General features: G+C 62.8%; 2 protein-coding genes across 5 annotated transcripts in view; both read right to left on the bottom strand.

The window, feature by feature from the left end:
* Positions 1-556: 556 nt before the first annotated feature.
* On the bottom strand, positions 557-16,626 carry GAA (alpha glucosidase). 3 transcript variants are annotated; one of them, XM_042915643.1, is made up of 20 exons: positions 16,559-16,626; positions 13,161-13,748; positions 12,046-12,191; positions 10,074-10,239; positions 9,899-9,995; positions 9,365-9,484; positions 9,120-9,238; positions 8,912-9,043; positions 7,882-7,992; positions 7,205-7,318; positions 7,042-7,126; positions 6,460-6,577; positions 6,060-6,193; positions 4,132-4,283; positions 3,837-3,985; positions 2,873-3,014; positions 2,420-2,569; positions 1,887-2,051; positions 1,526-1,678; positions 557-1,152 (listed from the first exon to the last, which is right to left on the bottom strand). In XM_042915643.1, exons 2-20 carry the CDS (start codon positions 13,704-13,706, stop codon positions 1,093-1,095), a joined length of 2,859 nt encoding a protein of 952 aa, XP_042771577.1. In that variant the 5' UTR covers positions 13,707-13,748; positions 16,559-16,626; the 3' UTR covers positions 557-1,092. The 3 variants fall into 3 exon arrangements, with proteins under 3 accessions (XP_042771577.1, XP_042771576.1, XP_042771579.1); XM_042915642.1 differs by having other exon boundaries at positions 13,161-13,751; positions 16,559-16,619; XM_042915645.1 differs by lacking the exon at positions 16,559-16,626 and adding an exon at positions 16,512-16,550.
* A 373-nt stretch (positions 16,627-16,999) lies between these two features.
* Positions 17,000-25,514, bottom strand: part of CCDC40 (coiled-coil domain containing 40) — a 42,361-nt gene continuing 33,846 nt past the window's right edge. The window contains exons 17-21 of one of the 2 annotated variants that reach the window (XM_042916069.1): positions 23,380-23,500; positions 20,471-20,636; positions 19,998-20,186; positions 18,802-18,960; positions 17,000-17,748 (exon numbers count right to left, since the gene is read on the bottom strand). In XM_042916069.1, the coding sequence (XP_042772003.1) occupies positions 17,378-17,748; positions 18,802-18,960; positions 19,998-20,186; positions 20,471-20,636; positions 23,380-23,500 (1,006 nt within the window). In that variant the 3' untranslated portion in view covers positions 17,000-17,377. The remainder of the gene's footprint in view (positions 17,749-18,801; positions 18,961-19,997; positions 20,187-20,470; positions 20,637-23,379; positions 23,501-25,514) is intronic. The other variant, XM_042916070.1, reaches the window with a different exon arrangement.

The raw sequence follows: 25,514 nt of genomic DNA, 5'->3' as shown, positions 1-25,514 counted from the left end.
GGCGGCTTCAAGAACATTACTCACCCCCCCTGCCCCGTATGACCCGACCTTGTCACCCCCGGTACGTGCTCAAGAGAAACGAAGACCTGTCCGTTCAAAGACTTCTCGTGATGGCTCATCGCGGCCTTGTTCGTGACAGCCAAAAATCGGAGACGGCCCCGAGGCCCGCTAAACCAACCGTGGCACGTCCACGTGATGGGAAGTGCTTGACAGTGAAGCCGGACACGGCGCTGAGGTCCACGTGGGTGAGCCTCCGCGATCCTGCTGACTGGTACTAGCGGAACGACGCGCACGTGCCGGAGGGTTCCGCTTCCGTAAACTTCTGGGAAACAAGCTGCCGACCGCAAGCAGACCAGCGGTTGTCTGGGGTGGGGCGTGGGGGCACATCTCCCGCCACGTGCCTCCGATGCCAGGCCCGGCCGGGCGGGCCATGCTGCCTTCAGAGCGCAAGGCCTGCCCGCCCCACCCGGGAGCGCCAGGGGGCCCTCAAGGATGGAGTGGCGCAGCCCTGGGACACATCCTCCCCTCCCTGAACCCCAGAAGGACCAGCAGAAGCTTGATTGCAATGCCCCTTTTATTAAACACAATTGCACTTTGGAGTGAGGGTTTCCCCCGGTCTTGCGAATCTTCTGGAGGCCCCGTGGCCGCCCTCCTGCCGGCGGGCAGCCCCACTGGCTGCCGGGGCACGGTTGCCCAGATGGCAGTCCACAGTGGCCACGCAGCTCTGTCCTTTCATCTGGCGTGACCTCGGGGTGCAGGGACAGCGTCCTCACCCCGAGCACACTTCTGCCGTCCTGGGCAGGCGGTGAATGACATCATACACGTTCCGGTGACAGGCTGCGGGGAGGTAAACGTTCCAGGAGAGCATTGCAAACACAAGGCAAACAGGCGTGCTGCTGGCCCAGAGCCCTGGGGCCCGGGAGGTAGACACAGGCAGATCTGGGCATTGGAGGGACGTCGGCCGTGAGACGTGGGCCAACTGCTTCCGACCCTGAGCCCCGCCCCCCACATCTTGACTAAGAGCACGGGTGCTGGGGTCGCTGTGAAGTCCCATCTTTTCCTGTAAAGGATCAACGCACCACCGGCCCCTGGTTAAGACCAGCTGATGACAAACTGTTCTCCCATCGTCAGTGAGACAGGGATGTCCAGGGTCTGCAAAAAGAGAAAAAAGAAAACGTGACCACCAAACCGTTGTCGACAGAGGTGAGGCCCGAGTGCTCAGCAGACAGGAGCCTGGGCCTGGGCGGGTGGTGCCCTCGGGGTCTGCCCCAGCCCCTGGAGGCTTCTGGCTCTGTTCCTCGCTGGCTGAGTGCTTTCAGCATGGCCCATGAGTCACCATCGGTGTGGACACAGGCAGAGGAAAGGCCCAAGCTGCAAGGGGGCCTGTCCTTCCCTGGGGACCAAGGTCCTTTTGCCCTCGTACGGCCCGGCCGGCCGGCACCGGGTCCCCAGGGTCCTTGGTACCTCCCCCCGCCCCTGCCATCCTTGGGGACAAGCCCTCTGGCCCCATCTGCGGGGCTCTTGCCTTCGTGTCAGGGCTGTAGGTGAAGTTGGAGACAGGAACGCCATTGGAGAGGACCTGCTTGGGGGCTGTGGCCACCCCCAGGACGGTGGCCTTCCTCAGTTGCAGGCTGGCCCCCTCACTGGTCACGTGCACCAGCTCATTCACAACGGTGTTCTGGCCAAGGGGAGAGGTGGAAATGGTCAGCAGAGGGCCCGGAAAGATCTGTGGGATGGGCCCCGCGCACACCCAGATGCCGGCAGGTGCATGGGGACCGCGGTCAGGGCGGCCAGCGCCCGGGCCCTGCTCGCTTCACTTAGCTGGGACAGGGACAGGGACAGGGGGCCCCGGGGACCCCCCGGCCCGGGCGGGTCCCGACACTCACATTCTTGGCAAGGAAGACGACCTGTGTGTAGGCCCCACGCTCGAACGTCTCCAGGCTCTCCCCGTCGTCCCAGAACAGCTCTCCTCGGGCCTCCCCGTTCGTGGTCAGGGCTGCGACCAGGGCCATGGGCTGCTTTCGGGACTCCGTGGTTGTGAGGCCAAGGCCCTGGAAAAGCGGGTGGCACCTGTCACCATCTCAAGCCTGGCGGAGGCCTCCAGAGCGGGGACAGGAGGGACACTGGGCTGGGACGGCTCCGTGCTGCAGGAGGCCGGGACCCGGAGGACAGGCCACGGCCGAGGGGCTCGGACACCCGTGGCGAGCACTCCGGCCGAGGCAGACACCCTGGAGGACGTGAGAGGCCCACGCACGTTTGCAGACCGTTTCCTAAAAAGAGCCAACGGAGCAGGTGCCCCTCCACCTGGCACGGCCGCGGATCTGTGCATCCTCAACCCTCACACGCCGTCGTCTCTGCCCGGGACTTTGGGGACGGACCCTCCACTGGACAGACAGGCTCAGGTGGCTGGCCCGGGTACCTGCAGGGGGATGATGTGCCCGGCCCGGAGGTGGAGATTGATGGTGTCCAGTGGGGCCGGCAGTGTCACCCACTGTCCCCTGCTGTGGATGGCAGGCGTGACGGGTGCGGGAGGTGGAGGCGGGAGGCTGCCGAGGGCCTCTGCTGGCACCTGGAGGGCGGCGTCACGTCACCAGGAGTGGGAGCCTCAGGCTCCGTGCGGGGCCCCGCAGGCCCAGCCCAGACAGGTCGTTGGGACAGAGGCCCTGACCCAGGGCTTGGGGCGCAGCAGGACTTTGGGAGAATTGGAGTCCTGGGGAGCTACCCACTTGGGCCTCAGTTTCCTCATCTGGAAAATGGGTCACTGCAAGGACCGCGTGGGAAGATCCACGCAAGGGCCACAAGCGAGCTCCCTTCCCCACGTGGCCCACACGTGGCAGGGGGGAGGGACCCCTCGAGGGCCCGCAGGACTCACCGTCTGCAGGTCGTACCATGTGCCAGCGGGGAAGTAACCGGTCACTTCAACCTTCCCGGCCTCGAGCACCGGGGTGATGAGCAGAGCTGCTCCCCACAGGAGCTGGCGGTCCACGGCCCAGGTGCGGGGGTCCTCGGGGAACCTTCGCACGGGAGGGGTGGGCTCGTGGGCCTGGTGACCTCTGAGGTCGGCGTGCTCAAGGGGCCTCGCGGAAGCCCCGGGAGCCGGTTCCCGCCGCCCGAGCTTGGCAGGGGGTGGGAGGGGGGCGGTGAGGGGAGTGAGTAACCCTGTCCCCTGCTGGCCTTTCCGGCAAACTTTTTTTTTTTTTCTTTTCTTTACGTGAGAAGATTGGCATCTTGTCTGACCTGCCTCCGCGATCCCACAGCGGGGCATGTGCTGACGTTCTCTGTTTCTGTCCACGGGAGCGTTGCCTCTGTTTCCCTCTGTTAAACCCTCTCCCCCTTGCCTTTTGCCTTTGAGGCTTTCAGAGCCCTCTCCTGCCAGAGCACCTGTTTTCCTGTGGAACTTTCTATAGCTTCGTTTTCGACACTTAAGCCTGTAATCCATCCGAAATTTACGCTTGTAGCCAGAGGGGGAGAAGATGATTTTTGCCAACAAGGAACAGATTTTTACCACCTGGGACTCGTTTAGTGCACTGACTGATTACAGGTGGCATTTAATCAACTGCATGCCACCTTTTTACGTATCTGAGTCCCACTTGGGGGATGTCAGTTGGGTCTCCTTCATTCGATCGGGATGGTTTTGTACCTCGTTACCTCCCGGTTGGCCTGGTCTGGACTGGGGGTTCTGCCCGGAAGGCCCCCAGCCCTGAGCTGCACTCTCATGGGGGGAGGGAGCGGCATGCACAGGGCCCCCCTCCCACCCCAGCAGGGAGGCCCCGGGACACCCCCTGCGGCAGGACGGGGCTGCCCCTGGGCCCTCGCTCCCCGACGCGGGCACTCACTCCAGGAAGAGGGGCCGGGCCACGGTCTCGCCCCCCACGTGGGCCCGGTGGAACAGCGTGTACAGGTGGGGCAGCAGCCTGTAGCGCAGGGCGAGGGCCTTCCTCATGGCTCCCTGCGCCGTCTCGCTGAACCTGTACGGCTCCTGAGGCTGCAGAGGGGCCGCGGGAGCACCGCGAGGTCACCGCCGTCCTCCCCGCCGTGGCGGGAGACCGGCTCCGCTCTCACTGCCGGTGCGGCCGCGTCCACAGCGGGACCCCGGGGGCAGACCCCCGCCCACCCGGCCCGCGCCCCTACCAGGCTGTGGAGGTCGTTGTGGTTCCGCATGAACGGGTAGAAGGCCCCCAGCTGGGTCCAGCGGACACACAGCTCCTCTGACGTGTTGCCCAGGAAGCCGCACACATCGGCCCCGACCAGCGGCACCCCCAGCAGGTTGAAGAGCAGGATTTCTGGGAGGGCGGGGTCGGGCTGGGGCTCAGGCTGCCGGAGTAGGTCCACCTGGGCCGCGGACCGCCCGCCCCTCTGGGGAGCAGACGTTGTAGCCACCGGCCCCGGCCCGGCGGTCAGTACCGCGCTGGCCCTGGTGTCTCCCACTGGGGGTCCCAAGAGCCTGCCTTGCGGACTGACTGCTTCCTGACGAGCAAAGCAGCTCTCAGGGTTGAATTGTGCGCCCCCCCCCCCGCCCCCTAAAAAGTATGTGGGAGTCCTAACCCTTTGTACTTGTGATGTGACCTTATTTGGAAAGGGTCTCTGCAGGGGCACCTTCTGTCGGTTAAGCGTCCGACTTTGGCTCAGGTCATGATCTCATGGGTCGTGAGTTCAAGCCCCGCGTCGGGCTCTGTGCTGACAGCTAGGAGCCTTGAGCCTGCTTTGGATTCTGTGTCTCCCTCTCTCTCTGCCCCTCCCCGACTCATGCTCTGTCTCTCTCAAAAATAAACATTAAAAAAAAAAAAGAGAGAGTGTCTGCAGACACGGTTAAGGTGAGGTCACAGAGCGGGTCCTGATCCAGTAGGCCTGGTGACCACGTAAGAGGAAAACCCAGACTGACGACACACACGGAGGGGACGGCCGAGCGAACACACGGGCAGAGACCAGTGACGCAGCCCCGAGCCAAGGACATGAGGACAGTGGGCAACCCCCAGAAACTGGGGGAGGCGGGAAGGAGTCGCCCCGGGGCTCCAAGCATGGCCCCTCCGACACCGTCATTCAGACCGCTAGCCTCCAGGACCGCTGCCTTCCGCGCCAGCGTGGGGTGCTGTGCTCCGGCGGGCACGGTGAGCCCCCACGGCTGCTGAAGGCTCGGGTGGGTTCCAGGCCACGTCGGCCAGGGCCCGCCCCACCACTGTTCAGCAGGGCCAGGCTGCGCCGGGCCGTCCCTCTCCTCAGTGTCTCCTGGGCGGCCAGGAGCCGATGGGCAGGACCGGACCCAGCCCGAGGCCGTGGGGGACACCTGTCTGGGCTGCAGCGGGTCAGGGGCCCGCATGACCTCTGCCGGTCATGATCGGCGCGCACCGAGGGTCGCCCAGGGACCTGCCGCTCGAGGGGGCTTCAGAGATAGGCCTGCAGCGCTGGCAGGCACACCTGCCCTAGGGCGAGGTCAGAGCCCGTGGCACCTGTGGCAGAGCGGCTTCCGGAAGGAGGAATGGACTCCTGCCCCAGAGCTCGCCCACCAGCGCTTCCCCACGGCCCGAGGGTCTGCGCGTGGTCCTGCCACTGCCGAAAGTGCTATCAGGAGGCTTGCAGGCTGCAGGCGGAGGCTCCCCTCAGCTGCCCACGTGGTGACCCTGGGAGGCCACCCCAGCCCCTTCCCCAGAGCTCCCGAGCCCTGTCTGCCTAACGCGCGTCACAGCATCAGAGCTCTTGACAACTCAAGTCGAAGTGCCTCTCTGCAGAGGGGTGGGGGTGGGGGTGGGGGGTGGACGGCGCCTGCAGGCTGGGCTCAGACAGGATGCGGTCGCCGGAAGGGACACCACGAGAGGACGGGATCTGACTGCTTTGCAGGCAGCGGCTGGGGCAAATCGGGGACTTCTGGAAAGCCCATCGCCGCCCACCAGCGTGGCGCCACAGGTGAGCCGACCCGCGCAGGTGCACAGGGGCCCCGTGTGAGTCAGTGGCGGGGCCCCGTGGCGTGGCAGTGGCATCTCCCTGAGCTGAGCCGAGCCGGGCGCTCCGGTCTGGGCCCACGGCCCCCCTCTCCGAGCTGCCCTCCTGACCGGCGCTCTCACCTGGCACAGAGTATGACAGCTGCTCCCAGCTGCTCCACACGTCCCCTGTCCAGTGGCCGGCGTATCGGCCGTGGCCCGCGAAGGTCGAGCGGGAGATCACGAAGGGGCGCGTCCCCCGAGCCTTGACCAGGGCCCTGAGCGGGGCAGGGAGACAGAGCAGTGGCCTGGCGCCCGGAGGGGCAGCAGGGCGGCAGGGCCGAGAGCAAGCAGCCCCGAGGGCCGAGGCCAGGAGGAGGGAGGGGAGGCTCTGTCCGAGCCACCAGACCACCCTGGATGATGAGCCGCGTCACAGGGAGGAGGACGGCCGTCCCTCCCGGCTCCCCCTGGGAGTCTGCGCGCGGTCACCGCCGGCCCTCCCTCTGATGCCCCCGCCCCGCACAGCGCCGAGCGGGCCCCTCACCTGTGGGAGGCGAGGGCTTCTGTCAGGCCGTACAGGTTGTGCAGGTTGTAATGCGTGGAGAGGAACTGGTGGCTGGAGGCACAGATGGTGGCTGCCCGCAGGGTCCCGCCAACCACCCCTGGAAGAGGAGGAGGCCGCTCCCGTGCGTGGCCGGCCGGCGCCCCCCACCCCCAGCCCGGAGCGCCCTCGGAACTCGGGGCGTGTCCCTGTATCGTCTCCTCTGTTCCACAGGTGGGGACGAGGTGGACACGGAGGCCGGCAGACCGCAGACGTCACCCCCCCCCTGCTCTTGACCCGTTTCAAGCCCTTCCCTGTTCCCATCCCTAAGCCCGCAACGCCTTCCCTCCGGAGGGCCACGCCTCAGTGGCGGGCGTGCTGGTCCACGCTGCCTGGCTCACGTCTCCCCAGCCTGACCTTCCTCCTGGTCTTGCCCTCCCCTTTCCCGGGTGGCCGTGCCCATCGGCTCCTCAGAAAGGACAGCTCTGAGTCTCCCAAACCAGAGAAGCAAAAGCCCCGATCTGAGCCTCAGGCAGCTGGGGCCAGGGGGCCGGCGGGTGAGGGCTGGCAGGAGGGGGAGCTCGCCTGGCACGTAGGGCGGGTTCTCCAGGTCACTGTCGGGGCAGCCGTCCACAGAGCCCTTGACGAAGTTGGACGGCTCGTTCATATCCTGCAAGACAGGCCCCGGAGGTGGGCGCCCTGCCCCGGGCAGAGGCTGGGCCGGTCCCACAGCCCACGGGACACTTACGATCCACATGCCGTCGAAAGGCACCTGGGCGTGGAACTCGGCCACCATGTCCTGCCACCAGTCAAGGGCCTCGGGGCTGGTGAAGTCGGGGAAGGCGGTCAATCCGGGCCACACCTGGAGGAAAGGCCAGAGGGGAGACCGGGCCCCCCAGAGCTCCAGCCTCGCTCACCTGCCTGGGGGTGAAGGGCTACGGGGGGGGGGGGGGAGGGTCATCGGTGGTAGGGGCCGTGGGACTCTACTGAGACCTCCCTTTCAGACACAGGCCCCAGAACCGAGTCTCAAATGCCTGCACTCCTGGGAGCCTCCCCGGCCTCCCCGCAGCTGGGACCCCCTTCCTGTTGGTTCTGGGCACACCCTGGAACCGGCAGTTTGGGACTGTGCCGGGCGCCCCGTGGGAGGGCCTGGGAAGCCCTCGGGGGCCGGGGGACAAGGAGGGCGCCCGTGCCCGGGCTGGGCCCTTCCACACGCCCAGTGGAAGGATTCGAGGCGGCATCCCTTGTCAGGGGCCACCGTCACCTCCAGCCGTGACCCCCACACGCTCTGTCCCATCGGACAACATGATGATTTCTTAAATCCCGTCCTCTTCCTGAACGCCTGCCTGTCCCCACCAGCTGGGGACTCCCGTTTTCTGCCCTCTCCCCCCCTCCCCCCACCGCGCGCCCAGGCCCCCACCCTACCTTCCCGATCAGTGGCTGCCCAGTGTCATTGGTGATGAAAACCTTCCTCCGCAGACCCTCGTCATAAGGTCGGTAGCTGCCAGGAGGGCTGGAGCTGCTGATGGCAGGATCCTGGAGGGAGTGGGGGGACCCCGTCAGGAGGAGAAGGAGTGCTCCAAAGCCAGGCACCCACTGCTGGGAAGACAGGAGAACGCTCTCCAGGCAGTGTTGACGGAGGACAGAGGCCGGAGAGGGCCTCGCGTGTGTGTGTTCAGCACACCCTGTGTGCACAAGCTCACGTGCCGGGGGTGGGCACACCTGGATGCGGGCCTGAGCTCTGCTTCACAAGTTCGAGAGTCTCCCCAGTGTTCTACCACGAACACCGATTTCCTGAGTAGAAGGCCTGCCTCTGCCCTCCGGGCTCTGAGTGGCCGCGGATGCTGGCTGCCCTCCGAGGGGCCGAGGTCATGGAAACGGCCGACATCAGCACGGTTCTTAACCTCTCAGCAGACAGGTTTCCTCCCCTGTGTCCACTATGGCAACCACTCAGCCTCGGCGCCCCCTCCCCATGTCCTCCGGCCACATGGCTGGGCACTGCCCCCCGCTCCCCTGGCTGCACCGGCCCAGGGAGGGTGTCCTTGTGCTGGGCCACTCAGAGCCCTGCCCTCCATCCTGTGACGCAGAACTGACTTAAGTGGAGACGGGGCCGGGAGACCCTCGGAGCCTCTGTGGCTCTGGTTTCTTGGGCGTCCAAGCCCGCCCCGGCCCTCCCAGTCCCGGGGGGCGTCAGCCGAGGGCACCCCCCACCCCTTGCTTTAAGCCGCTCACGTAACCTGCAACCAAAAGGACCCTAAGCGGCACACGATGCTTCCAGGAGGCCTTAAGCTGGACGTCACAGGACAGCAGAGCCCAGGTCGATATCCCGGTCGATAGCAAGGACCCTCAGAGCCCCGCACGCACCACGAGGAAGCCGCCGTCTGGGGGAGGAGGCACAGGGCCTCCCTTCCCTAACAGCTCGCGCGGCAGGGGACGGGGACGGCGGGGGACTCACTACGATCATCACGTAGTGCCGGCCGCTCCGGTGGAGCTCCTGCACCATGGCTGGGAAGTCCCCGAAGCCGTCCTTGTTGAAAGTGAAGTCTCTCCTCGCGTCCATGTAATCCAGGTCATTCCACTGAGTGTCCTGTGGCCACAGCACAGGGACGGAGTCCCGGCCCAGCCCCCCCACGCACACCCGCCCCGGGCCGCCCAGCGCTCACCAGGGGGAAGTCGGCCCTGGTCATGTTCTCCACCACCTGGCGGGTGACGGCCGTGGAGGTGTAGCCCCAGCGGCAGAGGTGGAGCCCCAGGCCCCAGTAGGGCGGCATGAACGGGGAGCCTGCGGGCAGGGCAGCTCTGTGAGCGCGTGGGCAGGGGGAGGGGAAGGGGGCGGGAGGGGCGGGGGAGGGGGGAAGGAGGGGTGGGGGAGACGAGGGGGCAGCGCAGGGCTGGGGGACCAGCCTACCCACGACTTCCAGGTACTGCCGCACCACGCTCTTGGGCTCAGGGCCCAGGAAGATGTACATGTCCAGGATCCCACCCGTGGACCGCCAGCTGAGGGCCGGGCTCGGCTGCAGGACCACATCTGGGGGAAGCAGCCCTGGGGCTCAGGGACAGATCCCTGCGCCCCATACTGCCCCCACGCCGCCAGTCTACAGCCTGCTTGGTGTCTGGGGAGGGAAATGCTGAGCCGCCAGACCCCAGGACTCGCCTCTCTGGCCTCCGCTCAGATCAGGGGCCTCAGAATCCACCTTGGGGGCACCTCAGGGCAGAGCTGGCAGAGGCCACAGCCCACTGGAGTCACTTCTTGGGGGGACGCACAAGCCCCAACCCCCCATGGCCCCAGTCCTCTACCTCCAGCCTGTCGGGCAGGTCCCTCCGTGGAGGAAGGGGACGCGGCCACACCCGGGGCAGCCCCTGGCCTGGGAGCTCCGAAGGACGACTGGCCGTGGGACACGGGGACAGGATGCCGGCTGGGGGTGGCCGCCCACCCGCTTACCCATGGCATTGCTGTTCAGCAGGAAGACCCCGTGAGCCAGGCCGCCGTCCTCCAGCACCAGGTAGAAGGGGTGGGACCCGTACAGGTTCACGTTGGGCTGGGCACGTGGACACACACTTTAGCAGCCTCACCCACATGGCTGCCCCGCTCCCCCCGTCTTCACTGCCCCTTGTACCTCGGGGGCGATGTCCCGGTTCCACAGGGTGATCTTGGTCCAGTTGGTGCTAAGCATCAGGGAGCCGAGATGCTCGGCCAGGCCCGTGATGTGCTGGGACGGCAGAGAGGTAGACAGCTGCAGAAACTGGTCAGCAAAGAACAGGGGGGCCACCGTCGTGTTCAGCCTGCCAGGAAATGCCCAGACAGCCAGATGAACCCCAGGTGGGCCCTCCCAGAGAGACCCCTGGGCCCTGGTATCCCCCCGAGGAGGGCCAGAGTGGCCTGGTCACCTCGGTGATGCACTGACCCGGGGCAGACGTGGCCATGCGAGGCCCGGCGACCCTGGGGACCTGACCAGGTGTGGAGAGCTCGCAGAGCACATCCAGCACACCCAGCTACCTGGCTGTGTCCACACTGCCCCCAGGCGGGCATCCAGAAGTGGAGTGCCCCATAAGGCCTGGCCGCAAGCAGGTGCTGGACAGGAGCGGCTCGAATTGGCTAGCGCTAGGACTTGCCCCGAGCTCTTTCTGCAAGGGCCATGCTGCTCCCAGACTCTGGCCAAGGCCTGCCCAGCCCAGCCCAGCTCCAGAGCCCATGGAGCTGTCCGTCCACCCAGGGGTGGCCAGGGTGCCCTGAGGTTGCATAGGGTCAAGGGCAAGGCAAGAACCACAGACAGGGCCCAGAATACGTACTATCGCTGATTTCCTGGGAAGATCTCCCACTGCACCCTGCCTGCCCCTGGGCAAGACTTACGAGTGTGTGTGTGTGTGTGTGTGTGTGTGTGTTTTCAAGACCAAACTCTGATTACAGGCTTTAGAAAACTTCTCTCAGATCTCTGCTCAAAGGTCAGCTTCCTAGAGAGGCCTTCTGTAGCTCCCCCCGACAGAGCCAACCCTCTCCTCTGCATCTGCACAGCTCATCTCTAGAACCTTCTTAGCTCTGTTATTCCTGACATTGTACTTGCACTCATTCACTGCTTCTTCCCACTGTGTCAGCCCTGGGAGCAGGTCGATAATGCACAGCCAAGAGTGGGCAAAAAAAAAAAAAGAAGAAAAAAACTGTATTTCAGAGTTCCCTTAAGACCAAGGTAGGTCCAAGTTACCTCATCCCCGAGCCCGTAACTGAGTTCAGTGACAAAGGGGAGGCTTGTCCGCTCTGGGCACATATTTACGTGGCGGTCACGTGAAAGTGTGCATGCTTAAATCCGTCAGGGCAGACGGGGGGCGTGGGCAGGTCTGCTGCCCCGGCCCCGTGGCTGTGCGGGTCCACTGTGCGAGGGGAGGTGTCGGGCTCTGGGAGTCACAGCGGTGGCACCGGAGTCTGAAAGTGGATTCTGAGATGCCTGGGTGCGTCCAATCCCCGGTCACGATGGGGGCGGCGGAGGTGACGCGTCTCCCAGGGGCAAGGGCACGCCCAACCAGATGCCCTGATTCTCCCGACACAGCCTGAGAGCATCTGCTGTGGGTTGGAACCACTGTGGGAGCTGGAAGCCCAGGAGTGAGCTTCTGGAACGGGAACGGCTCCGTGGCGGACAGACCACAGCAACGATTCGGACAAACCTAAGATCTCGGGGGGACACGAGCCCCGGAGGGACTGGAAACAGCACGGAAGCTGGGGCCCTGGCTCCGTCGCCTGCCAGCAAGCCACCTCACCTCCCTGTGCCTCAGTTTCCCCATCCGTAAAGCGGGGGCCGTAACGGCACCTACTTCTGTGTTGCTGGGATTAGCGGGGTTCACGGTTACTGCGCCCGCCCTGCCGTGAGTGATACACAGCATCTGATCGTAAATAACATAACGTAAACAAAGCGGGTCCGAGGAGATGCTCCCTGGGGGGAGAGGTGTCATTTCACACCCGACCCTCCGAGCTTTCTCAGCCTCTGCACTTGTGACATTTGGGCAGGATCGCTGTATATGGTGGAGTCCCTGCCAGATGCCCCCTGGAGGAGACCGCCCCCGGCTGGCACTCCCTGGGGGCACGGAGACCGCACTCACAGCACCCGGCCGTCCAGCTTCCGGCGCACGACCACCCCGAAGGGCTCCTCCTGGAGGTCCACGCTGTAAAGTGTGGATGAGGCCCGGCTGCGGACACGCGGGGTCTCCAAGGGCACCTCGTAGCGCCTGTTGGCAGGATCTTTGATCTAGAAGTCAGATGGTGTGCCGTGAGGCCCTCTGCGGGCCGGGGGCCTCCCCTGCACACCTTCCCCACCTTCCTCACCCTCCAGGAGAGCGGGGACCCAATGCCAGGCCCAGTGTGGCCGTGCACAGCAGGTGAGCGTGGGCAGTTTGGTCATCTACAGAACCCGGGGAACGCCTCACGTGGGTCGCCAGGCAAAACACAGAACGCGCAGTCAGTCTGAAGGTTTTTTTTAGTACGTCTCAGATAGTGCATGAGACACACACTGAAAAAATAAACTCATTGCTCGGTTTTCTGGAATTCAGATTTCCTGGCATCCTGTATTTTTATTTGCTGAAGCTGGCACCCCACACGCCCGTCACGGGGTGGGTGAGAATAGAATTGAGGGCGCCCAGCTCCACTCTGTTCGGCGCACAGTAGTAATCACTGGGTAGATGTTGGCTGTTATAAATCACTTTGCTAATTATGAATTGTGTGTTACAGGCTGTCTCAGCTTGGCCTCCACGTGTCCATTCAGTCCTCAGGTTTCTGCTGGGCACCTGCTATGTGCCAGACACTGTTCCAGGCACTGGGAGTCAGCAGGGAATAAATCAGACAAAAGGTCCTGCCCTCAGGGGGCAGACGATCATCAGATCCCAGCGCCCACTGCCCGGAACATTCCCCTTCTTCCCTCTCCACCTTTCCCCTTGCGGACCCTTGCAGGACTTCAGGTCCCAGGTGGGATGTCACTTCCTGGGGGAGACCCACCTTCCCTCCACTGTGCCCTGAGCCCTGCCCTCTAGAGCATGTTCTAGAACCTTCCAATTGCTGTCTTAATGGCCGCTGCTCCCTGAGTGTAGGCACTGTCTGCTCACGCCGGGACTCCCCGTGAAGGCACAAAACGCATCTGCCCCCTAAACACACGCCCGGCAGACCCATTCATCTTCACCCGATGCCCACCCACGTTTTCTCTGCCCCGTGGGGCCCCGCCCACCGTGAAGTGGAGTCGGCTCTCAGTCTCCAGCAGCACGTCCAGGCGTAAGGTCAAGATGTCCTTGGGGAAGAAGGTTGGGGTGGCGCGGGTCAGGGTGGCCGTGTAGCCTGTCTCCGTGGTGGTCAGGTTGTGCAGCTTGTAACTCGGGTAGCTGGGTGGGAAGAAGCACCAGGGCTGTCCCATGCGGGGGACCCGAGGCCACTGCCCGGCAGGCACGTAGCAGCAGCCCCGGGCCTCACACTGCCCCTGGGTGATGGCCTTGTCCGGGGCGCAGTCGAAGCGGCTGTTGGGGGGCACGTCGCACCGCGTGGGAGCTGCTCTGGGACTGCCGTGGTGGCCTGGGGGGGCCTGGGGGCCTGGGTGGCCGGCTCCCTGCTGGCGAGCTCGATAAAGCCCCTCAGCTACTTGGGAGAAGCCACGCTGCTCTTGGGGGACCAGCAAGAAATCATGGAGCAGGACGTGCCCCAGGAGGGCGGCGGTGGCCAGGGACACGAGGATGTAGGCCCCCAGCAGGGGGCGGCAGCACAGCGGCCACCTCGCGTCCATGGTCGGTGGCACCTGCAGGCAGCGGGTTGGGTCCTGGAGGCCCTGCTGAGAGAAGGGCCGGGCTCAGCAGGGAAGGCGGAGGGAGGGGGCCTCAGGGGACTCACGCCAATTTCCAGACGTGGACCCGCGGCTGGCCCAGCAGCGCACAGGGTGAGGTGTGTGGAGAAAGCGGGGCGGGCGAGGGTAGACAAGCTCCTGGCACTGTTTGGAAAGACGGCAAGGGAGGGAGCTGGAAAAGCAGAGAAAAGCCCCGAAGAGGGGATTGCAGAATACCCTGTACCGTGAAACGCACTGAAGATGTACGAAAAAACGGTTTAACGAGGGGCACTTGGGTGGCTCAGTGGGTTGCGCTGTTTTGCCGCACGTCATGATCTCACGGTTCATGAGTTCGAGCCCTGCGTCAGGCTCGAGCCCTGCTGAGAGCCTGGAACGTGCTTGGGATTCTCTCACTCCCTCTTTCTCTGCCCCTCCCCTGCTCAGTCTCTCTCTCTCTCTCAAAATAAATAAATAAACATTGAAAAAAAAAAGGCTTAATGACACACAAAGACCCGGGCGGTAAACTGACAAACGGAACAAGAAGTTACAACGCGGCGCAGAGAGTAAACTCTGCTTGTGCACGGACTGGACTGTGTCCGAGCTGCTAAGTTCTGGCAGATGCGCTAGAAGTGGACGCGTCCTCAGGGGGACCCGCCACCGTCCCTCTGTCCCTCCTCTGCCGACCGGGAGGCGGCTCCAGCCCGGTAAGCGGTCTCGGGCACTGCAGCTGAGGGCGACACTCAAGGGCTGGCCCCAGGCCTTGGCAGGTGGCGGCGCCCTCCCCGCCCCTGCAGTTACATGGGGAGCATCTGGCTCCTCTGGGGATAGGACTGTCGCTACCTGCGCTCGGCTTATGTGTACGTTCTAAATATCTCACAAGGAACGTTGTTGGCCGGCTCCTCCGAGGAGTGAGACATCAGCGTGGGACTGAACGTGCAAGGATTTCACGAGGGGCGTCCTTTCTGTCTGAGAGAAACTGGGGAGGCTGCCAGGGGCGGCCCGGAGGGTCACCCCGCACCCAGTCTGACCTCTTGGGAGTCAGGCCCGGGGAGGGGCCGAGGGTCCAAGCATCCCGGACTGCCGTGCAGGCTAGGGAAGGTTCCACAAGGCCAAGGGGCTGGGGTTGCGGGTGGGGGACCTGAGCCGAAGCTGGCCAGCAGGGGTGTCCCTGAGCAGCCTGCCCTCGTGCTGTGGGCCGGAAAGCAGGGGGGCCGCGGAGCAGATGGGGCCACGCATGCCAGCTCCGTGTGGCGGAGGCTCGTGAGATGCACGCACCCTCGGGCCGCCAGGAACACGCAAGGGTTGGGAAGGAGTCACGTCGCGCACCGGGGAGTCTGAGCCTGTCACAGCCACAGACAGGTCCCCTGGGACATTCCGGCCACAGTGGGCCACGGCTTTAATTCACGGCACCTTTGAAGCAAATGTGTGCGGTGGCGGGGGGGGGGGTTTTCTCACGCCAACCAATCCTCGACACCAGCTGGGTCTCCCAGGATTCGTTCCGATTCTGGCCTGAATTCCTAGAGCCAGCGCGGACCCCACAGGTAAGGCCTCAGCCCGGGAGGCCCGTCCCCCTTCTGACCCCAGTCGCAAGCCCCAAGTCTAAATAACTAGCCATCGACTCAAGGGTTCCCCCCTCCCCCACCTCCGGTGGGGAATTGGCTAGAACCACTCACAGCACTTAGGGAAGAGCTTGGCTTACCGCGGCCCGTTTATTATAAAGGATGCAGCCAGAGGACGCAGCCAGAGGACGCGGGATGGGGCGTCCCCGCCCTCCAGCACCAAAGTGTGTTCACCGGCTCAGAGGCTCTCTCAACCCCGAGTTTTGGTTTCATTACAGAGAACCGATTACTCAAATCCTTGGCCCTTGGCGATTGTCAATCACCAGCCCCTCAGTGCTCCTGGGGGCTGGGGGAGGGGAGGTGGGGCTGGGAGTTCCCAGCCTGGGTGCTTCTGGGGACCAGGCCCGACCCCGAAGCTGTCCAGAGGCCCCAGCCACCAGTCACTTTATTAGCACAGAAAACACACCGCCCCTGCCAAGATTCCCAGGGTCTGTGTGCCACGGACCGGGGACAAAAGCTAAATACTTATTTTTTTATTGTACAGCGTCCCGGCTGCACCTGCCCATCCAGGAACACATGACACCTCGTGATCACGGTGATGTAGGGACCGGAGCTGCCGGGCCGGGCCCACGGACCTCCCCACCCTGAGTTCAGAAGCGCGGGGGCCCGGGACACAGAGGGGCCCGCCCCCGGCCGCGCGCGCTGTTTCCACTCCACTGACAAGAGCAGTCGGCCGGAGGGCCTGACAGTTTAGGCAAATGGGGAAACACTGAAGGTCAGGGAGGTCAAGTGCGCTGCTGGCCGGGAGACCCTGTGACCTCGCTTTCAGGGAAGTGGATCGGAGCCGCTGCTCCCCGGGCCTGGGTGGCAGTCCAGCTCCGCCCTGACGCGCGAGGCATGGGTCCCCACCCTGTGCCTCGGTTTCCTCCCCACAACGGGACAAGACGGCTCCCCTCGCCCAGCACCGAGGGCGCGGATGAGACCTTGGAGTCCCCGGGGTCCCTGTCGACACCGCCGCCCGCGGACCCGCGCACGACACGCTCCACTTGTCCAGCCGCGAACCAGAGAGGTTCAATCCGCCGAGCGATCGGTCCCTCCCCCTTGGGGCGTCACGGCTGCCGGGAACCCCGGGTCTCTCGTCTCGGGGGCAGCCGCCGGACGCCCCCGCCCCGCCCCTCGCCGGGACCCCTGCGGCCCCCGGCCCGCTCACCTCCGCGCACGCGCGCCCGACGGGGCCCACCCCCGACCCCGGCTCACCTCCGCGCACGCGCGCCCCGCCCGCAGCGGCCACCCGGGGTCCGGCGCCCGCAGGCACGCGTCAGAGGGGGCGGGGTGGGCCACGTGACAGGCCGCCCGCGCAGGCGCCCTGGGCGAGGGTGCGCGTCTCCGGCCGCGCGCCCCCTGGTGGCGGGGCGTCCGGATCCCGGCCCGCGCCGTCCGCCGGGCCCGCAGCCGGGGAGGAGGGGGGAGGGGGGAGGGGGGAGGAGGGCAGGGGAGGGGCGCTTACCTGGCGAGACGCGCCTGCGGGGGACAGAGGGGAGCGGCCCCCGGGGTCGCCCGTTAACTGAAGCCGTTCTGGAAGGGAAAGCGTCATCGCGCCCATAAAAGCGGCTGTTGCGCAACGTGACAGGGCGCCGTGGGGGGCCCGGCGGGGCCGGTTTCCGACGCGCTCCCGGAGAAATAGGCCTTTCCCCCATATTCAGAAAAAGTTTTATTTTTCGCTGAAAAGTTGGAAAGCGAAATTGTTTCGTAGGCCCTTTGAGGGCGGGGGCCGCTGGGGAGGCGCAGGGCAGGTGCGTCCTGGGGGCGCCCGTCCCACCCGCGCTCTCCGTGGGGCGCCCCCGCTGCACCCCGCGCCCTGGACCATGACGGTGAGCAGGCCTGTCAAGGGCGGAGGCGGGAGCCTCCCCGAACCCGGGCGCCGCTTGGACCTCGAGTCCAGCGCGGGGTGGGAGACACCCCACCTCTGAAATGCCACCGGAAACGTAGCGGGAGTGGGGGTGGGGGGTGGGGGTGGCCTTAGTGGAAATTGCTGGTGGCTGAAAGAATCACGCCATGCTGGCCTGCCTATTCGTCTTAAAGGACCTCTCTGAGGGTGGACGTGGCTTTCGGTGACACGAACGTTCTAAGTCCCTGATCATACACAAAATTCTGGTGTCTTCCATGGGAGCAGGCTGGGGGGAGGTCCCGGCTGCTCTCTAGGAGGACCCAGATGGCTCGAGCTTGCTGGCGATCATCTGGCTGACCTTGAGCAGGGCCTCCTGGAACTGGGGGTACTCGTCCTTCACGTGGTGGAGGATGGTGCTGATGACGGCCAGACGGTTGTCCAAGCGCTTGTGCTCGGCCAGCAGCGACTGCTTGGAGCGGAACAGGAACACGTACCTGCCGTCCTTCACCGCCTGGAGGTGCTTGAGGCGCGTCTGCAGGGCCACCAGCTCCGAGAGGTTCTTGGGTGGGACAAGAGACCCCGCATCAGGTTAGGCGGGTTGAAAATAGGACACCGGCTTGCCCCCACACAAAGTCAGGACTCGAGGAAATGCCAGGTGGAGAAGGGTGAAGGAGAGAGATTCTCCAAACCGTGGAGAAGAGGCAGATGTGCGCTTTTCAGACCCTTTTCCTTCGCCCGTCGTCTGAGAGACCCTTAACGCTGCCAGGTGCCCGCCCCCAGAGCGGACACTTTTCGCTACCTCCCCTGTCTGGGCTGATCAGGCTTGGACCCGGCAGACTCAGCTGGCCCCTCTCTTCTGCTCACACCGCATCCGATCTGGCAGGAAAGCCCACGGGGGCGGCTGAAATTGTACGCAGAATCCGACAGCTTCTCACTAGCCTCACGGCTACTGCCCTGGTCCATGTGGCATCTCAAACAGCCTCCGGTGTCTACCCTCCACCCTTCCATCCCACACACCCAACGTCAGAGCCAGAGCGGTCCTCTAAGACCCGAGCCACTCCTCAGCCCCCAGCCCTCCCCTGTCTTCCCGCCTCCCCGAGAAGAGCCCAAAGCCATGATCACCCACTCACTCTTCTCTGGCTGCCCCTAGAGTGGTCTCCTGCCCTGCGTTACCCAGCCGGCAGCTCACCCCCTCACCCCCTTCAAGTCTGGACTCCAATGTTTTCTCAGACCCCCCCATCCAACCCTGAGGCCCCTTCTCTGCTTTTTCCCCAGAGTATTTACCACCACCTAACTCTCATTCATTGTGTTTACCATCTGTTCCTCTGCCCCTCAGATGTGACGGTCAGGAGGGCAGGGATCATTCTCTGTCCTGGTCTGGTCTGTAGCCTTAGCACCCAGGACAGCGCCTGGCCCACAACGGATGTGCGGTGTCATTAGATGGTTAGAGAAGACGAGATGAGCGAGGAATCCCAAGGCGGCTGGCAGCGCTGTGATCCCTGGGCGAAGCGGGTCGGGAGGAGGCGCGCCCGAGGAGGCAGAGTGGCTGCTGCGAGGGGCAGACTCCACGCCCGGGTTCTTGTGGCCCTGCTGGCTCGGGGGACGTGCCTACCTGTTGCTTGAGGGCCAGGAGCTGGCCCAGGTTGGCCTCGAGCTCGTTGGTCCTGGACTGCATCTTTGACAGCTCCTCTTGCTTCTCCAGGAGGGAGTTGCTCATGTGCTTTTGCGTTTCTTCCAGTTCCGAGATGGCTTTGGTGCACTCCTCGGTGGCCTGGGAGACACACGGGACCGTGCCGGGACGTGGTTATTTAGTGGACAGAGTCAGGCTAGAAGGATATACTCTGGGGAGGGTTCCCATGAGGATGGAGAGAGTCCCTGCCCCTCGGGAACCAGGACCCGGAGGGGCGAGTCCCAGTGAGACGCCGGGGCGCGGGTAAGCCCACACTGCAGACTGCTCCCCAGAGGCAGGCATGGCTTGGGCAGAGACATGGGGGCCTGAGCAGTTCTGGGGCCCCTCTCTTGCAGGAGGTCCATCTGCCAGGGCCCAGGGGCAGCTGAGCAGCTGCATGCCAAGGCTGGGATCAGATGCCTGGGCGGGAGCTAAGGCCTCGCAGGGTGGGGGGCTGGGAGTAGGAGTGGGGGAGGTCTGGCTCCATTCCTGTGAGGTCGGGCGGCTGGAGGTGGTTCCCAGAGGAAGCAGCTGGTGGGGTCCAGTGGATGAATAAAGTAGAGGTGACCAGGTGACTCTCAGGGTCTAGCCGGGGACAGGGGAGAATCTGGGATGCGCTGGCAGGGAGGAAAAAGGGCCATTCTGGGCACAAACGCCAGAGGCCTTGCTGGGCATGGTGTGCGGCAGGAGGACTTGGGTACAGCGCACCTGTTGCTGGGGCTGAGGAGTCGGGCGTGGCGGGGGGCGGGTTCTGGGCAGGTGTGGGAGCCCCAGGGATGGAGAGGGACGGACCTCACGAATGACCAGCATGGCAGAGAGGACCGGCCAAGAAGGACCAAGAAAAGGCCACTCTGCCGCCTCCAGTAACTCCCAAATGAGCAGTTGGGTCAAGCCTTTCATTTTGGGCTGCTCTGTCCTTATGCAGGATTTACACCTACGGGGGCTATTCCAGCACCCTCCATGGGATCCTCTGGACGACTCCACCAGACGAGTGCCCATTTCACAGGTGAGGAAGCCGAGGCACAGAGCTGTCAGGCAACGTGCCCGAGCCCCGCGTGCAAGAGCTTGGCCGGACGCCGGTGGGGCTTTGAGGTCAGGTTCCGTGTCCCGTGAGCCTTCACCTACCACGGCTCCCCTACCTTGTGAACGTCCCTGATCGTGCGTCGCAGCTCTGTCTGCTTGCGGTGGAAGTCCGTCTGGGTGAGCAGCTTCTTGTCCGTCTTGCGCTGCCCCTCGGCCTGGGTGGAGATGGTCTCTCTGCGGGCGATGGCCAGCTCCATGTCGTGGATCATCTTCTCCTGCTGCTTCAGCAGCTGCCCGTGCCTGACCTGGGCACACAGGGCAGAGGGGCGGTGAGGGAGACTGAGGCACGGTCAGCACGGCTCCACGGACCCCCGGACCGGCACGGGGACGAGGGGGATGCGCCCGGGGACACAGGGATCGGGGGGCATCGCCAGCTGGTCAGAACGATTTTCAGGTCCACGCAAAGAATACACGGGCAACGGGAAACTAGAAAGGGTCAGAGGCCAAGGGGGGTTGGCAGACAGAGGACACGGCTCGCAGCCTGGCTGGGATTCTGGAGCAGCACAGGGACGGTAGGTTGATTTCTTACTCGTGGTTTTGTAAGATGGTGAGGTGAAGGGCCTGTGGGACCAGGGCTGGGGCCCCGGTTGTCGAGGAGGCTGACCGTAGGGGCCACGCAGGGTTTTCTCGAGCGGCGGGAGTGTTCTGTCTCGGGTGTGGGGGTGTCGATGTGGGCCCGTGCTAAACCCGTCCAACTAGACATTTAAAATAAGTACATCTGATTGTGGGTAAGTTCTGCTTCAGAAAAGTGGGTTCAAAATAGAAAAAGATAAACGGGGGCGCCTGGGTGGCTCAGTTGGTTAATCATCCGACTCTGGCTCAGGTCATGATCTCACACTCTGTGAGTTCGAGCCCCGCATCAGGCTCTGTGCTGACAGCTCTGAGCCTGGAGCCTGCTTCGGATTCTGTGTCTCCCTCTCTTTCTTCCCCTCCCCTGCCAATGCTCTGTCTCTCTCTGTCTCAAAAATATATAAATAAAACATTTAAAAAAAAACCCTAACAAACAGTGAGTTTAGAAAATCACAGAAACAAAGGCAGTAAATAAACGTCGCATTTCTGTAAGCAGTGAGCAACTTGAAATTGAAAAAGTGGAAAAGTACCAGTGACTTTAGCACCAGAAAACTGGAAATACTCAGGTAGAAACCTAACCAACAGGCGAGGACCGGATGCTGGCCACAAGTCAGACAAGACGGAAATACGCCAAGGGGGCGCGCCGTGTTCACGGGCTGAAAACCAGCCATGGAGAGATGCTGGACGGTCTAAACCAGCCTACGGGCTCAGGGTGGCCTGAGCACGGTCCCCGAAGGCGCTTTTGTGGAGATCCACATGCCGATTCTTCAATTTTTATGGAGAGGGAAAAGACGCCGTGTAAACAAAACAAGCTCACGTAAACGGTGAGCTGCAGTGGTGTAGACCATGTGGGGGGGGGGGCAGGGCAGGCACGCGGTCAGGCGGACACAGCAGAGTGCCCAGAAATCCAGAAATAGACCCACCCAACACGGTCAGCTGACTTCAATAAGGACAGTCCTTACAATACCCGGGGCCGACACGATGGGACATCCCAAGGTAGGGGAGTTAGCCTCAAACCACGACTCACACCATATACAAAAATTAACTCAAACTAGGGCATGGGGAAAAAAAAAAAAACCCAACCAAAGTAGATCATGGATCATAATGGAAAATGTGAAAATATGAAGCTTCTAGAAGAATCTTCGTGGGCCGGGCAACGATTTCTTAGATGGGCCACCAGAACCAGGCGTAGAGAACAGACTGCGTCCTCGCCACCATGATGAGTCTCAAAGACGTGACGACAGGTGAGCAAAGCCACACTGAAAATGCTTCACGCCACAGGATCCGCTTATGTGACGCTCTGGGAACTTCAGGGACGGGGACGCGGGAAGCTCAGCCCCGGGGGCGCGAGGGAACTTGAGGGCTACGGCAGTGTTGTGTGTCACAAAGCGGTGGTGGTTATGTGACACCATGTTTTTGTCACAACTCACAGGACGGTGTGCCACAAAGGGCGAGCTCACTTAAAAACCGCAGTTTACGAATCAAGGCTTGTGGGCCAAGGCCGTACGGACGTTCGCAAAGTGCCTTTTGGAAAAGTGGCCCGTGGCGGGGGGGGTCTAGTCAAGCACGGAGACAGTCTTTCACCCTGTAATCCCGCTCTGGGCATCTAGTCTACAGAAAACTAGCACACCCCAGTGAGAAAGGATACTGTTGGAACGTTGTTCATGGTGACGAGGCACCATGGGGGACTGGGCATAGTCTGAACTCATCAACCCGGGAATGTTCCAAGGAGTTAGGATACAACCGTAGAACATTCTGTAACCGCTAAAGACTGGGTTAATGTCCATATTACTATTATTATCGTTATTATTATCATTACTTATTTTAGAGTGCGTGCATGTGCGGGGGGAGGGGGCGGAGGGAGAGAGAGAACCTTAAGCAGCCTCCACCCTCAGCGCAGAGCCCGACACAGGGCTCGATCCCACGACCCTGGGATCGCGACCTGAGCCGAAATCAAGAGTCGGGCGCTCAACCGACTGAGTCGCCCGGGCACCCCTGTCCGTAGTATTTAAAAATAAATATAAATAAATAAATAAATAAATAAATAAATAAATAAATTGCTGAGCTGGACGTACGGATCCTAGTTTTGTTCAGGGACAAAAAGCAGCAGCCAGTAAGCAGGCAGGGAGAAGGCGGTCCCTGTGTGCCCGTGTGCGAGCGCTTGGTGGGGGTTCGACCTGCTGCAGCCACAGCGTATGTGGCTTGTGTGGTCTGAACAGTCAATTAAGTGGAGGGTTTTACAAACTTATCGGGAGCTCACGCATTTGATCAGAATTCCCCTGAACGGCACAGCCAGAGGGGTCCTGATTAAAAGCCGGGCTGTGGCAGTGATGAGTGTTTGTTTTTATTGCCTACTCTTCCAGTCTCTTCAGGCTCAGTGATAGCCTGGGATCTAATTACCAGCCTTTCGTGAGGTCGTGAAATCTGGCTCAAGATGACGGTGGAGAACGAGGGAGGCTCCGAGGGAGGAGACGGGTGCATTCTCGGAGCACTTTTGACTGAGCGAGGCACCTTCTGCTCAATAAACGGGTCACGAGATTCGGGGGTCGCCACGCCACCGGCACGCAGGAACGCCAGAGTGCGCCGGCTGCCCCCGGGGTCAGGATCCAAGCGCCTCGTGAAAACACCGCGCACACGGCTGCGTGTGTCTGGTGGCGTCCGATTATCTCCGTGCAGGAAGGACGGAAGAGGACAGACCGTGGGCAGGAGGTCGGCAAGGAAGCAGCTGGTGGTGCTTGTGCTTGGAGCGGAGGGGTGACGTCCGTGCCGCGGGCCAGGGTGGCCCGTGCGGTTCCCGTGGGGCCCTCCCCCAGTGAGGCCAGGCCCACCAGCACTCCCCCCCACCGACACCACCCTCCTCCCACCCACCTTCATCCTGTGGATCTCCGCCTTCATGGCTCGGATCTCCGTCTGGCCCGTCTCGGAATCCACCGATGCGCGCATCTCTTTCGCCAGCTGGATTTTTTTCTCCCAAAGCATGATCTGGTGTCTTTAAAGGTGGGAGAGGCAGTGTGAGAGAGGGCGAAATTAAGGGGATTTCTCTCTGAGGCCTCTGTGAGCCCATGCTCTTAAGTGCTCGCTCCAAATCGAGACCCACAGCGGGTGGGTGGAAGGCAGGTCTGGGGTGGGCTCAGAGCAGGGGGCCCAGTACCTTGGACCCGGCTCTGTCTCGCTCCCACATGGCGTATTTAAATACCCAGGCACCGGGTGACGGGCTCGACTGTTAAACAGAAACAAATTTCCCCTGTGCTGGGACCGGCAGGCCGACATAACACCCTGGGCCAACGTGCCCTCTGAAGTTCCTGCCAGCCCACCCAACCCAGGGCAAAGGGGGCAGTCGTGCCCCGGAGACCAGAGTGGGACCCGAAGCCCCCTGAGTCTCTGTGGACTGGCACCCTCGGGGAGGGTAGAATTTTGCAGTCCTCCTCCCTCTCCCCTCTGTGCCCCAGAGCCATGCCCCTCACACAGTGCTCAGGGGCAGGGGCAGTCTCTCCCCACTACAGCACCCGACGTGGGCTTGGAGGGCAGGTGCGGCTCACAGGCTGGGCCTCGAAGGCACCCAACTACCCTCCCAGTAGTGGCAAGTCCACCTTCCGGCACCCTGGGTGGGGACGGGGACCACCGTCTGGTGCGCTAGGGACCAAGGGGGGCGAGCACGGCAGGAGGAATCTGGACCCACAGCCACAGCCAGACCAGCTGCCAGCAATGGCCTCTCCTGCCCCACTGAACAGGGTGCCCCAGCCACACGTGGCTACGGGGCGCTTGAACTTGGCCGAGTCTGAATCGAGATGTGCCAGAAGTATAAGATACACGGCAGATTTCAAAGACCGCGTGCAGAAAAAGGACATGAAATTCAAATTACGGCGTCCACCAGTAGATTTACTGGAGCACAGCCACGCCCGTTTGCTACGTGTTGTCCACGGCGGCTCACGAGCTGCCACGGCAGACTTAAAGTGGCTTCAAACAGGGCTGTGTGGCTCCGAAAGCCGAAAGCATTTACAGTCTGGCTCTTTGCAGCAAGGGTTTGCCAGCCCGCGATACGGACAGACCGCGGGCGTTAAAAAGAGAGACGGAGAGAGCAGATCAGGCAGCTGTAGGGGAACCAAGAAAAGAACACGAACGTGACAGGAGTCGACGTAAGAAAAAGCCTGCACAGGCCAACAGCCCAGAAGCTACTAGGATATTCGCAAAGATTACGGAACGAGTGAGTCACGGGACGGAAGGCACAGCATAGGGAATGTCATCAGTGGTGGTGTAACGGCGTCGGGTGGTGACGGCCCGCAGCTACCCTAGTGGTGAGCACAGTGCGCACCCCGGGGGCCAGTGGGACACCGTGTGTCAACCACACTTCATTTAGAAGAAAAAGTTGCGATATCAGCGAAGACCTACGCCCGTGCCCCGGTCTCCACATTTGTGTCCCTCGCCGCTCCCCCTGACGCCCCGTGTGACGGTGGTTGAAGGTGTCACCTTTGGGAGGGGCTTAGGTCACGAGGTGCAGCCTCGCCAATGGGACGTGTGCCCGCAGAGGAGAGGCCTGCGGCCACACAGGGCGGCTCAGCAGCCCAGCTCCCACTGCAGATGTTGGTCCACAGAAAATACGTGAATCTGCTTCCAAGGGCAGCATAGAGAACACCCCCATTTTTGTTTAAAAAGCAAGCAGAGGGGCGCCTGGGTGGCTCAGCTGGTTGAACGTCCGACCTCGGCTCAGGTCAGGATCTCACGGTTCGTGGGTTCGAGCCCCGCGTCGGGCTCTGTGCTGACGGCTTGGAGCCCGGAGCCTGTTTCGGATTCTGTGTCTCCCTTTCTCTGCCCCTTCCCCGCTCATGCTCTGTCTCTGTCTCTCAAAAATGAATAAACGTTAAAAAATAAAAATAATAATAAAAATAAAATAAAAATAAAAATAAAAAGCAAGCAGAGAGGAAAGACACAAACACCGTGGGTTCCGGTAAGGGAAGGGGGTTGGGACAACAACGTGACTTTCCCTGTCTGCTCTGCACAGATTG

Source organism: Panthera leo, chromosome E1 (assembly GCF_018350215.1).
Source record: "Panthera leo isolate Ple1 chromosome E1, P.leo_Ple1_pat1.1, whole genome shotgun sequence".
Classification (NCBI taxonomy): domain Eukaryota; kingdom Metazoa; phylum Chordata; class Mammalia; order Carnivora; family Felidae; genus Panthera; species Panthera leo.
The sequence above is the reverse complement of the archived record's forward strand: the minus strand, read 5'-3'. Positions and strand labels throughout refer to the sequence as shown.